The sequence below is a fragment of the Vanacampus margaritifer genome, chromosome 4 (genome assembly GCF_051991255.1).
Source record: "Vanacampus margaritifer isolate UIUO_Vmar chromosome 4, RoL_Vmar_1.0, whole genome shotgun sequence".
NCBI classification, from domain to species: domain Eukaryota; kingdom Metazoa; phylum Chordata; class Actinopteri; order Syngnathiformes; family Syngnathidae; genus Vanacampus; species Vanacampus margaritifer.
In genome coordinates, this window is record NC_135435.1 from 16,308,719 (window position 1) to 16,323,762 (window position 15,044).

At 38.1% G+C, this 15,044-nt stretch overlaps 1 protein-coding gene across 1 annotated transcript; it reads right to left on the reverse strand.

The window, feature by feature from the left end:
* Nucleotides 1-769: 769 nt before the first annotated feature.
* Nucleotides 770-12,949, reverse strand: aqp9b (aquaporin 9b). The gene is made up of 6 exons (XM_077564340.1): nt 12,729-12,949; nt 12,124-12,250; nt 7,806-7,943; nt 7,129-7,247; nt 6,318-6,535; nt 770-2,821 (listed from the first exon to the last, which is right to left on the reverse strand). Exons 1-6 carry the CDS (start codon nt 12,828-12,830, stop codon nt 2,659-2,661), a joined length of 867 nt encoding a protein of 288 aa, XP_077420466.1. The 5' UTR covers nt 12,831-12,949; the 3' UTR covers nt 770-2,658.
* Nucleotides 12,950-15,044: the final 2,095 nt, after the last annotated feature.

Here is a 15,044-nt window from a genome sequence, read left to right on the forward strand (position 1 = left end):
CAAAGTATCTGTTAATGTCCTGAAATGGATGCAGTTGTACTACCTACTTTGTGGCTTTTCTTCAAGGAGTTCCTCAAGGTTCTGTCTTAAGACCACTGCTGTTTAATGCATTCATCAATACATCTATGGAACGGTGCGGAGGCCCTTTTTCATACAGTACATACGGTACAAAAAAAATCACTGGCACAAGGGAAAGTGCCCAAAATGGTTTTAACATATTGTTTTTTATTTTATTTTGCTGTATGTTATAAGAATATGAGTTTATTATCGTAATAATAAAGTTGTATTTTCATTTTTATTAGTGAGAAACTCATGATGAAAACAATATTTTTATTCTTATGGCAAACAAATTCAGAAAATTTTGTGAGGATAAAGAATTAATAAGGGGAACACATTTGTTTGTTAGGAGACTCATTTTACAAGAATAAAACACAAAAAAATTACAAGAATAAAGTGTTGTTTCAACATAAAAAAAAAAACTTTTAATATTACGTGGTCAAAGGTGTATTTTGATGTTACATATTGACTGAAATTGATATCAAAGTGAATTTAGGATTGTGTTGCAAGGTCATGGGTCACCTATTTTCTGGGTTTGGTCACATGAAGATCGCAATGCGAGCCCGAGGGCACTTTGATGTCAGTTCCAGTCGATACATAGCATCAAAATGCATCAACATTTTGGGTGTGCCAAAAGGAAAAAGCAAGCTTTTCACCTCCTTTTGAAAATCACTACAACACCATTACTGTGAGATAGTCAATAAATATGAACTTTAAAACGTGATTCTTTATTTAAATATCCATTAAGTGCACAAGTTAATAAATAATGCTGCTCTTCCATCATCGCTCCACATTAATGAGATTGTTTCGATCTACATTAGGACTATCACATTATTATTGTCAGGAGGGATCAGCAAAAGAGCTTTAATGGCAAGTCAGTCTATTTTTGTTTGCTTCCGTTTGTTGGCAATCACTGTACTTGTATACACATAAAATAACTTTATACGTACATGTAACAACAAACAACAAATAAAAACACCTTCATGTGGGAATTCATGACCATATACTGTCAAGTCAATACATACAATATACATGTGTTAAATACTTCTTACATACACGTAAACTATTACAGAATGACAGGCTTTTTATTGACACGGTAACGATATATCACATAAGATTTAGGTGTCGGCTTGACTTTATAGCTTGAGGGTTGCTTGAGTACAAAAAGAAGGGACATGCATAGAATCGTTTAAGGCGGGAGTTTCTAATAATAATAATAACAACAACAATAATAATAATAATGATAACAATAATAAGAAGAATGAAAGAAAAACAACTCCAACTACTGACACAGCTTTGAACATATGCAAAAAAAAAAAGGGGGGGGGGAGTGAATACTGTTGAACCCTTAATTACTATAATGCATTCCAATACAGTGGAACCTCCATATCACATTCTCTGACTTCTCATTAGAACATGATCAATACAATTAATTGAATAAGTGTTATTGTATTTTATTTGTTTATTTGTTTTTGTTTTCTTTTCTTTGATATGGTTTTATCTTTTTGTGTGGTGTGTCATTATAGATTGCTTTGTTGTATTTTTTTGTGTGGGACCCCCATGCAAACGAGATGTTGCATCTCAAGGGGTTTATCCCACATTAATAAAAAAATAATAATAAATCAACAACAACAATTAATTATCACAACTTGTCTTAACCAGATCCAGAAATGACTATAAAATGCCACAGGGTTCATACTTTTACTTTATTTTATTTAAATTTTACAGTGGTTAGCTTCACTGTGGGCTACTGGTTAAAATGTCCGCCTCACAGTTCAGAGGTTGTGCGTACGATTCTGGGCGGGCTCCATGCCTATAATGAACCATGGAAGAAACTTAAAAAAAACATAATATAGAAGAAAATAGAAGGTTAACTCCACCGTGTTTGCATCTATGTGTGTGTATATTTAAAATTAGTAGGCAACAATTGTACTTAAAAACTTTGCCTGTACATTTTTTTTATAGCTGGACAAAATAATGTGACCGCATTATTTCCTCCAGTATTAAAATTTGCACAACTTGTGGGCCAACATGGGAACGGATTGTGTGGAAGTTCCACTGACTGCACCTCGCATGACCAAATCTACATATTTAGGTTTGCAATAGCTACAGTAAGGAGAGTATATTTAATGATCATGCTGTTTAAAAGAAAATGAATTGATCTTATTGTGTAAATACTCCAAAGAATATATAGATTAAATGCACTCTTTATAAATACATACATGGATCACGTGCAAGGACGATATTAAAATAATAGCCTGATCTATGTTCAGTTTTGCAAAAACAAATAACTACGTTATCTAGATTTACTACAGTGATAAAAACAAAAACAAATATTTAATACATTTTATGTTGTTTTAAATAAACATTTTCATTTGTAGTAAATGCCTTGAAATGCTGTCAATTGTCATTTAACAATTCAGCCACAACAAAGGACTTTTCAACTTTTTAAATAATAAAAAATAAAGTACAGCGTAGCAAATTATTTTATAAAATAATGCTGTTGCTTTTCTTCATCCTAATTGGCCTTTCTTCATTGATTGGCCGTGAGAACTCGTAGGTTTCTTCCACTTGATAAGGAGGCGTTTATTTCATTTGGTTCTACGACAAAGTTATGATTTCATACTTTTGCTGGCCGTTGTTTTCTTCCTGCGGTTTAGGCTCGGCATGATGCAGCTCGATGAAAAGGAAGTAAATAGCGGCTCCCACTGCGCCGCCAACCATGGGTCCGAACACAGGGATCCACCACCAGCAACCTCCAGCCCTGACAGAAAGAAAACACAATTACCATTCGATACGCCCAAATTCATCTTTGCATGTATTCATATTTTTGGGGAAGCTATCCACTGTAACTTGTTTTTATCAGACAAAAGTAGTGACCAATATAAAAATAATGTCACCATTTTATAGCATCTTGGTGCCAAGATTAATAAAAAAATAAAAAATAAAATAAAATAAAAATAAAATAATAATAAAAAAATAAAAAATAATAATAAAAAAAATAAAAAAAAAATAATAATAAATCAATTAAAAAAAACTTCACAGCTTTGGCTATTAATTTAATTTGTAATAAATGTGTCAAATTGTAAAGCAACTTTATGGACCCACTATATATTTGATAACAATACACAATTTATGTGATCACTGACAAAACCATTCCACTCTTCCGCTGTGACGATGTTGATGTCAGTATGGACCGGCTCAGGTAAGCGTCTCGTCTTTATCCCCGATTAAAGTAAAGTCTTCTAATAAGCAGCTCTGTGTCTGCTGCTGCATGCGTCCTCATTGTCACTCTGGCTGACTTTTTAAGTGAGCGATTAGTCTTGAGCATTGTAGCAAAGTGAAAGCCCATGCAGGTTTATTTAAGAAAAAAAAAGAAAAGAAAAGTGAACAAGCGGCTGTCTCGTCCCTCCTGGAGACTTCCAGGAAGTCCAACGCTGTAGGCAGGCAGGCGGCATGCCACTGGATTATCCACTTATGCGCCGCCTCATTTAAGGTGATCTGTCCAGGACACTGACTCACTTTGTAACAGTCAGCACACAATTTACACACAAGTATGTGATGGAAAAATACTTTTTACTTTTACTCAAGTAAAAGTAAAAAGTAGAGCTACAAATAATTAATTGAGTAAGAGGAAGTAGATATTTAGTGGGGGGTATCGATAAAGAGTAACTTCTGATCCATTCAGCAGGAACGTCACATTCCTTTTGCTGATGTAAAGCACCTTTTATAATACTGTTTTTGTGTCTATATGTTTTTTTTTCTTTGGTTTTTACAATTAAAAAAAAAAAATTGTCACTGTTGGACGTAAACCTCTCATTTTTTTTCCTCACACAAATCTACACCAGTGGTCAATCCCCAAAGGGGTCTGTTGTTTTTGCTCTCTTGTTTGTTTATTTATATTTGGTATGTATATGTATAATACAAAAAAAATAATCCACAATACAGTGAGACAACAAAAAGTAAACGGTGAGGGATGACAATAAACTTCTAAAAAATGTCAACTCCTCAAGAAAAGGCACAATTTGTATTGTGGTTTATCAAAACAAAATCACAGACTGAGCAAAACTACATGATCAAGTGCAGGGTCGTAATTGTGTTGGATTTTTTTTTTATTACAGTTAGATTTCATTTTTAATATTGCATTTTAAATGTATTTAGCTTTACTTACTTTTTAGAGTGGGTTTGTTATTTTTTACTTTTCGAGAATGCTTTGTTTTAGTTTAGTTTTGGAATCTTTAGGATTAGTTTCATTTTTTTGTAATAGATGGATTGGCTGGGATGGGCTCCAGCACCCCTTGCGAGGAATAAGCGGTTAAGAAAATGGATGTATGTATGTGTGGGATTGCAATATTTAAAAAAAAGTCACAAGACCTTCTTTCTTCTATACGACCGTACAGTAATACCAAAATGATTCCCGTACTTATGTATAAAATTCATTGATACTTTAACTGTAATTACTGGGAATTTTAGTAACTTTTCTAAATGTAAAATCTAGTCTCAAGTAGTTAGCTTTGAAAAATTTTTTTTTTTTAATTTTTTTTTAAGAACACGTTTTATTGGATTTCATTGAATACATTTATTTATTTATTTTGCAATTTTAGTTAGTTATTTCCTTAGTTTCCGTTTACTATGATAATCTTGCCACTGTCACACCTGTGACAGAAATGTAGGGAGACCGTGTTATTAGGGTTACATACAAAGGGAGGGGTGGACAAATTAAAAACGTCCATATCTTCTCCTCATTTTGCAATAATTGGAGAATATTTTCATGAGTCAGTCCAAGTACAGCCGCTGCTCCTCTGCATTGGAGAAGAGCCAAAAAATGAGGTGGCTCGGGCATGTGGGAGCAGCGCTGGCCTTCCTTGCGTAAGATGCTGCCCTTGTGACCCGACCCCGGCGAAATGGCAGAAAATGGATGGATTAAGATTAAATGTGCAGATGTTCAACAGGAGGTCGAAGTAAGATCTTATATGTGCATGTGTGCGCACATATTTTTGAAGCCATATGGTGATTAACGTGGAAGTCAGCCTTGCATCATAGCCTTCACATTATCTATCCAGCTGTTCAAGTGTTTCCCCTCATAAATGTTGAATAAAAATTGGTGTCAATATTTCTCATTGGTCAAATCAAAATAATACAGACTTAATTTTAGATGATGACACAACATGACCTGGAGAGTGTTAACGCTACGTTATCATTGGCCGTTCAAAGCACCTCTGTGGCAAGTTGCCAGCAGGGTTTTAGAAAGTCTGGTGCGACTGACACACCAACATGTCGTCCATTAAACGAGTCCAGATGAATGTGCGCTCCAACTTTCCACGGACATGGTATGAGCTGGAATTCAAGTTTACCGGTCGGTAACTGTGTGGCCAGGAGGCTTTGCTATCTGATCAATATGATCAGAAAGAGAAAATATTTTAGGGTATTACGAAATGTTGGCTTTTAGTATTTCTTGTTACAGTGCAGGAAGCATTTTCTCAAAACCGTTTAGTGGAGAGCAGGAGTTTGAAGTTATGTCTAAATGCCGGGTCAAGACTCTTTGGCATCGTTTCAGAGATAAAAATCACTGAATATTTCATATCACTGGAAGCCAAATGCTCCCTGTTCTCCTGACAACCACAGTAAGGTTTGAAAATGCACAAAATACACACGTGCTTTTTGAAATATTAATAACAAAGAGAGTCTGAGTGGAAGCGATGCGGCGGCTGTGAATTTTGCTATTCATGAGGTGATGTGCAATAATGCATTGTGGGCAGGGGTTGGGAGTGTTACTTTTAAAATGTAATCCATTACAGTTACAAGTAATGTAACTGGATTACTTTTAGATTACTCCAATATTGAGTATGCTCATGAAGACAAAATAAAAATAAATATCACCACAATATATATTCTATGCAATGTGCCCCTGATATTATATCACCCTCTTTCTCACTCTCTCTCATCATAAAAATTGTAATCCCTCGAAGTAATCCCCATTTTTAAAAAATGTACTTGTAATCGAATTACATGTTTTTTCCTGTAACTGTAATGGAATACAGATTTTTTTGCAATCTGATCACGTAATGGCGGCACATGTATTCCGTTACTCCCCCAGCCTGATTGTGGGAGTGTCATCAAGCAGTGAGCCAGGGCCACAACACTGCATCGCACCTGTGCTAATAGCATCCGATTCTTTACGGCCCAAATTTCTAAACACACAACAAATACATTTTTTAAAAAAATCCCTTTTCTTTTATGTGTGGGTGAAATCAAATTACCTGAAGACGTCCCATCCCCATCCGGCCACGGCGGTGAAGAGTCGCGGGCTGAGGTCTCGTGCAGGGTTGATGGGATAGCCGCAGTTCAAGCCCATGGACACGGCGATGGCCAGGATGATCAGGCCGATGCACAGAGGCTCCATGCCTTTGGGGGCGCCGATGTTCCGCGAGTCCGTTATGGCCAGGATGCACAGGATCAACGCAGCACTTCCTGCCACCTGACAAAGCACACAAGCGGTCAACCCGTCATAACAACACACAACTGACACTTTTAAGAGGATGCTTTTAAATTGTGATCACCCTTTGTTGTTTGGTTTAAGCTTATTACATGGCTTCCCTTTTTACCCTGCTTTATGTCTTTATGCAGCAGCTTTAAACTAGACAAACAGATGTTGGTTTACATTAAAACCAGAAAACAGAATGATAATATGGCAAAAAAAAAATCCTCCTTTATGGTCTTTAATGTTGCAACCTACACATACTGTATACCAGGACACGCAATGTCTATTTTCAGCTTTGTGCGCAATTGTTCACTCATCAGCAAACAATTCCCATCAGCGTTAACATTTATACCCATGAGCTCACAGTATGTATGCTCTCAAGCATCTTTGCATGCTCTAGTAGCTTCCACATACAGTACAGTCAGTATTGCGTAACGATGTTTGCACTTGTCACCATCAATAATTCCAACTGGAAAGCAAGAGCAAAGAGTAAAAATTCAATAAATAAATGAATAAATAAATAAATAAATGAATACGTTCAGGACTCCCATATATATATATATATATATAGCATGTTTTGAATTTATTACCTGGTCAAGGAATCCATTGAGCGTCGAGAGATGTTTTGCAGGATAAGATGCAAATATTCCAGCTGTGGCGTTCTCCCCGATAATAATAAATTCTCCGTTGCTGTATTCCATTAAAGCATCTATGAGAGTAGTAGCACATGAAGTAAAAGAGCTGCTTGAAATGGCAAAATGCAAATTTCAGGGTGGAAATCATTCATAGGAAATGGAACATTAATTCCAGAAAGATATCAATATTTTATTAGCATAATTGCCCAAGTAAATGTTTTCACTTTTCAGTAAACATAACCAACAAACAAAAATAGTCCAACACACAATTTTTAAGAAAGCACAGTTGTTTTTTATTTTTTTATTTATTATATAATTATTAAAAAATAATATATATTTTTTCCGGTAAGAATTGTTTCACGCACACACACACATTCACATACACATACTCACCCACATACAAAATAAAAATAAATAATTTTTTTTTTTTTAAATACATTTTTTTTTTAAAAGAGAGAGCAATGATGATGACATGTCAAATCGGTAAAATTACCGAATGAACAATACTGAGCTCTCCAGGAAAAAAATAAAAAAAATAAAAATAATAATTGTTTCCAAATATGAACACACCAGATGTGGTTCTGAAGAAGTTCCACTGTACCTTGTGTGGGTGTTGGGACCCTTTCACTCACCATAATTCAACAAATAGACGCAGCAGGCCCCAGCAAAGGCCCCCAAAAACTGTGCGGCCACGTAGACGGGAAACTTCTTCCAGGATGTCTTTCCCAGCATCACCATGGCCAGCGTGACTGCAGGGTTCACGTGGGCTCCTGCAGCAACACAACCGCAAAGCACACAATCATTGCTCTGTCTAGAAAGGGGTTACTTCTGTGGCTTCAAAAACGACATGACTGGGTGTTTTCCACTTAGTAAATGAGATGCACTCTTGGCAGCCATCGCCAAAGTGAACCCTCACATATTCACTGTCTGGTATTCGCGGATTTATTATTTAAAAAAATAAAAAATATATATAAAAAAATATATATTTATATACATATATATAAATTTAAATTATATGCAAAAAAATATGTTCTATCACATCAACGTACATTTAAAAAAATAAAAATAATTGTAGGTTTCATAATCGCAAATCTTATTACACTGGTTGCGCCTGACGTTACAGGAGGCTGACGTGTCGCCGCCATCTTTCTGCTACAGATACCGGAAGGAAACTAAATTAGCAAACATAGTAATTGGTGGTAGGCTTGCGAAGTATTGTCTCTCTGAGGCACCATAGTGCATGTGCTTCAAACACATTGTTGCACGTTGTTGCATTCTATTAGTTCACCACTAGATGGCAATTTGTTTTATACACTCTCCCTTTAATTGATCCTCTGTTTGTCACTGTTTTTGTGCTGAGGCCAACGAAAAAATCTTGTTGGCGTCTGGCGCCATCTGGTGGGATCTTAGTGCCATGAACTGTTGAAGTGAGTTGAGCAGCTTCATTTAGACAAAGTAGTCATTTGCTACCATTTTGTAGCATAAATAGTCAATTTCAGTACATTATAACATTTGTTAGGAGAAGCTCAATTAAGTGTTGATTTGTGTTTGTGTTAAAGTCAACCTTAAACATTTATTGTTAATAATATGTTAAATGTGACCTCATTAGTCTAAACATGTCATTCTGATTACATTTGTGGAATATGAGTCATGAAGCAAAATCCAGCCATTTTTAATCCATCTAAGGGGGCGGCCATTTTGCCACTTGCTGTCAACGGAACATGACATCACAGTTGCTCAGGGCTCAGGCAATGACCAATCATAGCTCACCTGTTTTCTAAAGCTGGATTTTATTGCTTAAAACTCATATTCCCCTAACGCAATGTTAACCAGAATACCATATTTAGACTAGTGGGGCTGCATAGACCATATTATTGCCCCCCGCCCCCCCCCAAAAAAAAAAAAATGGGGGGGGGGGGGGTTTAACTTCCCCTTTAAAACTGCTGGGTCAAAAATAACCCAATTTAGGTCAAAAAAGGACTGACCCATTACTTGGGTAATTTTCTGGGTGGTTTTGTACAAAACATTACAAATTTTGGGTTATTCCCCCCCACCCCCCAAGGTCAAAGAAGTGGATCGGTTTCATGCAGCAGTCTGTGCATCTGCTGGCCAAAGCCCCAATGTGCTTAAGTAGGTGGCACCTTTGCTCGTCCGCAGCTTATTAAGAAAAAATGCACAACGTGAGATGTGGAAACATTTTGCTAACACGCCCAACAGTCGAGGGAAGTCGAATGATACTTCAAGCATCCAAAAGGCCGAAGGACGGAAGAAAACAGTATGGCCAAACAGCTTGCTGAGGGGCCGAGTGAGCAACATTCCATCCAAATGTTGTGGGCCTGCGCTGACAGTGTGGGCTCATTTATTTAACACTCTGGGATCTTCGTTTTGACCTCTCTGTGGTGACACCGCTGGGGGGTATCAACCATGCGGCCATTGTTCGTCTCCCCATTCTGTTCACAAACACCGGGCGCGACAAAGCAGCCAGAAGCGGCGGGCCCAATTGCATGTGACATAATCTGGCTGAAGCGGCTTAAGGCACACGTAGAGCGCGGGTTATTAGAGTGGCCAGGATGTGTCACACTTGCGCTCCGCCGTCGTCCAAAATGGGGGACTACAAAGAGGAGACAATTGTGTTTTCTTCGGCGACGGGGGCCTCCCCGCCAGGGAAGCCTTGAAAGGCAGCCTCGTCACACCTGACCCCCCCACCCCCACCCCCCTACCTTCCTCTCTGGAGACCCATGCCCCAGTAAAGCTCATTAGTCCAATACCTATGATCATCTTCAGACATGTCGTCCCACAGAAGCATCCCACTGTGCTGTGGACCCCGGGGCCCAATGGCCCAGTCATGCAGCAGAATCTCTCCATATATTAACCTCCTTGTCCTCTCAAGCCTTACCACTACTACTCTCATTAACCACGGAGTGAGCAACTAGACAGCGAAAGCATTTTTTAGTCAACTAAAGGTGTTGGGTGTGGACCACTTACACCGGCTTCTACATCCGCTACATCCGAATCCCAATCAGAATGCTTACGGGCCAACACAAGGAATTTGTCTCTCACAGTTGGAGTCACTCTTGTAGGAATGCAAAAAAATACACTATACATTTTGGACATAAACACAAATGTACAAAGTTTAGAGAGTTATTAGATATATGAAGTGTCTAATAGTAAGGTAATGGCGATCAACAACAAATGCTAAAAGAGCTACAAAGATTAATAGAGTAATAATAGCAAGAAAGAGATGTGCAAAATGGCAAAGTGATACTATGAAATAATGAATTAACGGTACATGGATGCTGTAGGATGTTTCTAATCCATCCATCCATCCATCCATCTATCCATCTATCCATCTATCCATCTATCTATCTATATATCTATCTATCTATTCTATAGCTAGAAAGCTAGCTAGCAAGCTATCAAAGCCAATACAAGAATTATATCTAAAATGTTGTCGCGTGCTAATTGGCATTATTCATTGTTTTAAAAAAATATACGTCAGTACGGGTTTAGTGGTTCACTCGCTGGACTTCCACTCAGTGATGGTGTAAATGTGAGTGTGAATGGTTGTCTGTCACTACATAGCCTACAAATACCATGTGATTGAGTGGTGAAGGGTCCAAATTGTCACCTACAACTCTAATAAGGCAAATGTTTAACCTTATTTGTCATTCTGTGATTATTACGCTTTACCTGTGCCTTGTATCTATCAACTGTCACTGTGTTTTGTTTTGTTAGGCATTTTTAGCTATGGGGAGGAACAAATGATTAGGCAGACATTCATGGGATTTTTGATGTGTGATTAACTTTTGAAAGTTGCAATCCAAACATGTACTGCAAGCCATAACGTCTTCTCCTTGGTTCAATTGAAGCTTTATTGCTTCTGAGTGAAGGAAATGACTAGCATTGATCAAGCCATCACAATAAAACCTTTCACATTCAGTCTAACTACAGTTTAAAATTTAATGACATTCATTATTGATGTTTTGCAAACCCACAGGGAGCTCTAAGATCTTAGATTTCATAATATTTTTATATCATTCTGAAGGAGGGCTACTTTGGTTTTTACATTTAAATATCAGGATAAGATATCTGTAATTGTACATTCTGATATAATCCAGTTGTGGAATGGATCAGATTTTTTGGGGGAGGTGGGGTGGGGCAATGCTCACCAGAGAATACATCGTATGTTGTAAATATATACATATATATTTTTTTTTTCAAAAGTTCAAGAACAAAGTAAATTTTAATAAGTAATGTTTTTTTAAAGAGTGTAAATAAATAAATAAATAAAATGTTATAATTACAATATACTTATATCTCACCGCACACTACCAAAAATGTCTGGGTATCCCAAAAGTCCCGATGCGATTGCTTTTCCCCCGTTTTAAAAAAAAAATAAAAATCCATGTATCGTTCGGACAGACCTGAAGCCATCCTCATTTGACAGTTTAGACTTGAGAGTTTTTCTAAGCAAAATAGAAAAGTGACTTTTGGGATACCCTCCACAGTTTAATTGTACCTTCTGCCATCGGATGGAAGAGTATTTATTGCGTGTTACCGTACGCCACTGGCATAGAGAGGTGAGCAAAGATACAATATTTATATTAAATAAATAATATTTTTTAGACAAATTAAGTGAAATGGGATAATTTCACTATGTGCCGCATGCAGTACAGTGGTTGGCAAAAGGCTCAGAATAACTGCGTCACATTTGAAGAACCTGCATGTCAATGGCTACACAGGACCGATGATGTCTCAGACGGCCGATGAGATTGATCAGGACATGTAGTTCCCCAGTTATTCATATTTCCAATTGTCTTATTTTTATGGAGGGGGCACGCTATGTCACTTTAACATTAGTAGGTTTTCATGGGCGTTCGCAGCAGCCATTTGCTTCCTCCATCACCTATTCAGGATGTGAATGCAAACTTCATGTCTCGGTGCTTTTACCTGAAACCCCGCCTGCAATGTAGGCGGCCATCATAAGTCCCAGAGTGAAGCCAAGGTGGATGGACAGGGGCTCCCCCAGAGCCCCCTTGCTCAGGACAGCCTGGGCCACTGAACCGCATCCAAAGAGCTGCGAGACACACAGGGACGAGAAGCTGCTCATTGTTTTTTTTCCTCCACCATTCCAATTATAGGCAGCCTCAACACTAGCCCCTTGTCTAACAACAGCCGCCAACTGCCAGCCACAATTTGGCCGAGCAAAATAAAGAATCCCCCCACTTAGTTAGGACAAAACAAAGGGAGAGCAGTCATCCACACATAAAAAGGCTGCACTAATGGGTCACAGTCATTGAACTTAGGTGCTGACAGGTGGAGGTGAAATGATGTAGGGGGGGGGGGGGGCTCACAAAAATACGAAATGTAATTTGAAAAAGTGTGATGCTGCAGAACTTGTTCCACATCAAAGTGCGCAATGTGTCTTAATAGAGACATGTATGTGACAGACAGCAGAGTCCCAGGAGAGGAAGACAGACACCTAATTAGTAGCCTTAAAGCGGCGGTTTAAGCTGAATGACAGGTGCACGCAGGCAGACGGGACAGCTACTCACTATCAGGACAAATATCCCCAGAAACTCCGCCAGGAACTCCTTCAAGATGTCTCGCCTCAGGGCAAATCTCGCCTTCCACTTCCTCCGGCACTCACTCTCCATTTTCCCCTCGTCCCGTTATGTGCTCCTTCCACACAATAAACACATAACGAGAAGGCGAGACGAGAAGCGACGATGCTCGCTGCAGGTTGCCGCCTCCCACTCCATGCCAGAGGCCCGGCGGGATGCACCTCCCTTTGCCACCACTAGGGGGGGGGACTCCTTTTGACACCATACCAAACACCACCATCAGGACCAACAACGGCAGCCAAAGTGGGTGAAAACACCCATACATTGTTATTTTCTCCTTAAAGTGTATTTAATATTTATGCAAGCCAATTATGCCTTGTTTAATTAAACATTAGCAGTGGCACTGTGCTTAAATATGGGAATTAAAAAAAAAATACTTACAGTAAATGTTACAAAGTACATGCACATCAAAGTTGAAGTTAGAAATGATCCTTCAATAAATATTTAAAAACAAACAAAGATTAAATGCACATGCATTTAACCTAATAGTTCGCTACAACTAAACTAAAAGCCCACTTAGGCTGCAGCAATTGATTTTTTTTTTATAGAAAGCTATACCTAATGATTTTAGAAATGATTATGCTACTTATAATCCCATCAATTAATCGGGCAAAATTTATTTTATATTATTACTGTAAACACAACATTAAATTTCGTCGTTCTATAGGATCTGTAACTTTGAGTGTGAATGGCTTCAAAAAGTAGGGCCTGGTGTGGTGAGTGACATGGGTGTCAGCAAATGAGAAAAGAGATTTGACTGCCCCCTAAATGGTCCATTTTGTCTCCAAATTTTGAGAAAGTGCGAGGAAATTCCTCAACGTTATCATTTCAAATTCAAACGGTTTAGCTCATTTAGATCATCTTGAGAACTATTTTCCACATTACAATAATTGCCGTATTTCCAACATTTCACACTTTTACCCACATTCACAAATTTAGGAGACATTTTACATAGGATTATTTAGTGTCTTTGTCCACATTTCTTAACTGGTTCCAACTTCAATCTTTTTAGCTCATTCGGGACATCTTGGGAACTATCACATGCCCTCAATTCCCATTTTTTTTATGGTAAAATTCCCAAATGAATTGTTATTTTACATATTGCTGGCATCGGGCCAAAACCACCTCCAGATTTGTCCCTTTTTAGGAGACCCCCAAAACGACATCTTTTTTCAACCATTAAACATTGCATGCATCATTAAAGGCAGCAAGCCATTTTAAAAAATGAAATATGCAAAAATTATGACGAGGTTTCGTCCTGATGCCAGCGATATTTACCTCATCTTTCCACATTTTTTTTTTAACTGATTCAAACATTTCCAACTTCAAAATCTTCAACTCATTCATCGTGGGAACTATTTATCACATGCCACAAATTCTCAAATTCGCACAGTAAAATTCTCAAATAAGGTGATAGTTTACATATTTAACTCTTCCTTGCTGACAGATTCAAAATGTTCAGCTCTTCACACCATCTTGCTAACTATTTATCACATCCCCTAATGCCCAGCAAACCCTAATGAGGATAGATGGAAAATGGATGGCTGAAAAGGAATGTAGCTATGTTTTATTTGTATTTTCTTCCACTATTTCTTTGCTCTGTGTGAAACTAATAGTAGCGTTTCATTGCATCTATTATGACGATGAATCTCCACAATTTCAAATCTTTCATTAGTCAATTTTTTAAACCAAAAAAAATACATGCATACCTAATTGTATTTTATTTTCATTGTATGCATTGTCTGAATTGTTTTTGCTCAATTTTAACGTATTACGTTAGTGGCGATGTCGTTTCCTTGGTGAGACGGGGGAAAAAAGGTTTCCTAGTCGAGGGCCGCGTCCATCCAACAGAGGGAGCTCCATGAATACGTTTAGCAGTGCCGGCTGCGTTTTGTCACCCCGGCCCGCTCAGGCGACAGGTTTGAGGACGCTTGCGTTTGCAATGCATTCGTCATTGTCACTGAGTGGATGCGTGCTCTTCTATGAAGTTTTCCACGGGCACGCGCGCGGACGCACACACGCGCATATACACACACTCTTGCTTGGGGGTGATGAAGAAGAAAAAAAAGGTATCGTGTGCTGATGGACAACAAGCCTCCTTTGGGACATTTCATCTTCATCCTCCAGACGTTCGTTATCTGCTAGAACTTATGAAAGTTTACACATGCATGTGTCTTCTCTCAGTGGCACTCAAGTAATGGTAGTAGTAAGGCTAGCCTATAGTTGTAGTTTAAGTAGGCTACTGCT

Excerpts from the sequence above, each read along its gene's own strand:
- aqp9b (XM_077564340.1), bottom strand. The coding sequence starts at position 12,830 with ATGGAGAGTGAGTGCCGGAGGAAGTGGAAGGCGAGATTTGCCCTGAGG. Across the intron at positions 12,251-12,728 it reads TGGGGATATTTGTCCTGATA|CTCTTTGGATGCGGTTCAGT; the intron begins GTGAGTAGCTGT and ends TGTGTCTCGCAG. Across the intron at positions 6,536-7,128 it reads TCAATGGATTCCTTGACCAG|GTGGCAGGAAGTGCTGCGTT; the intron begins GTAATAAATTCA and ends GTGCTTTGTCAG.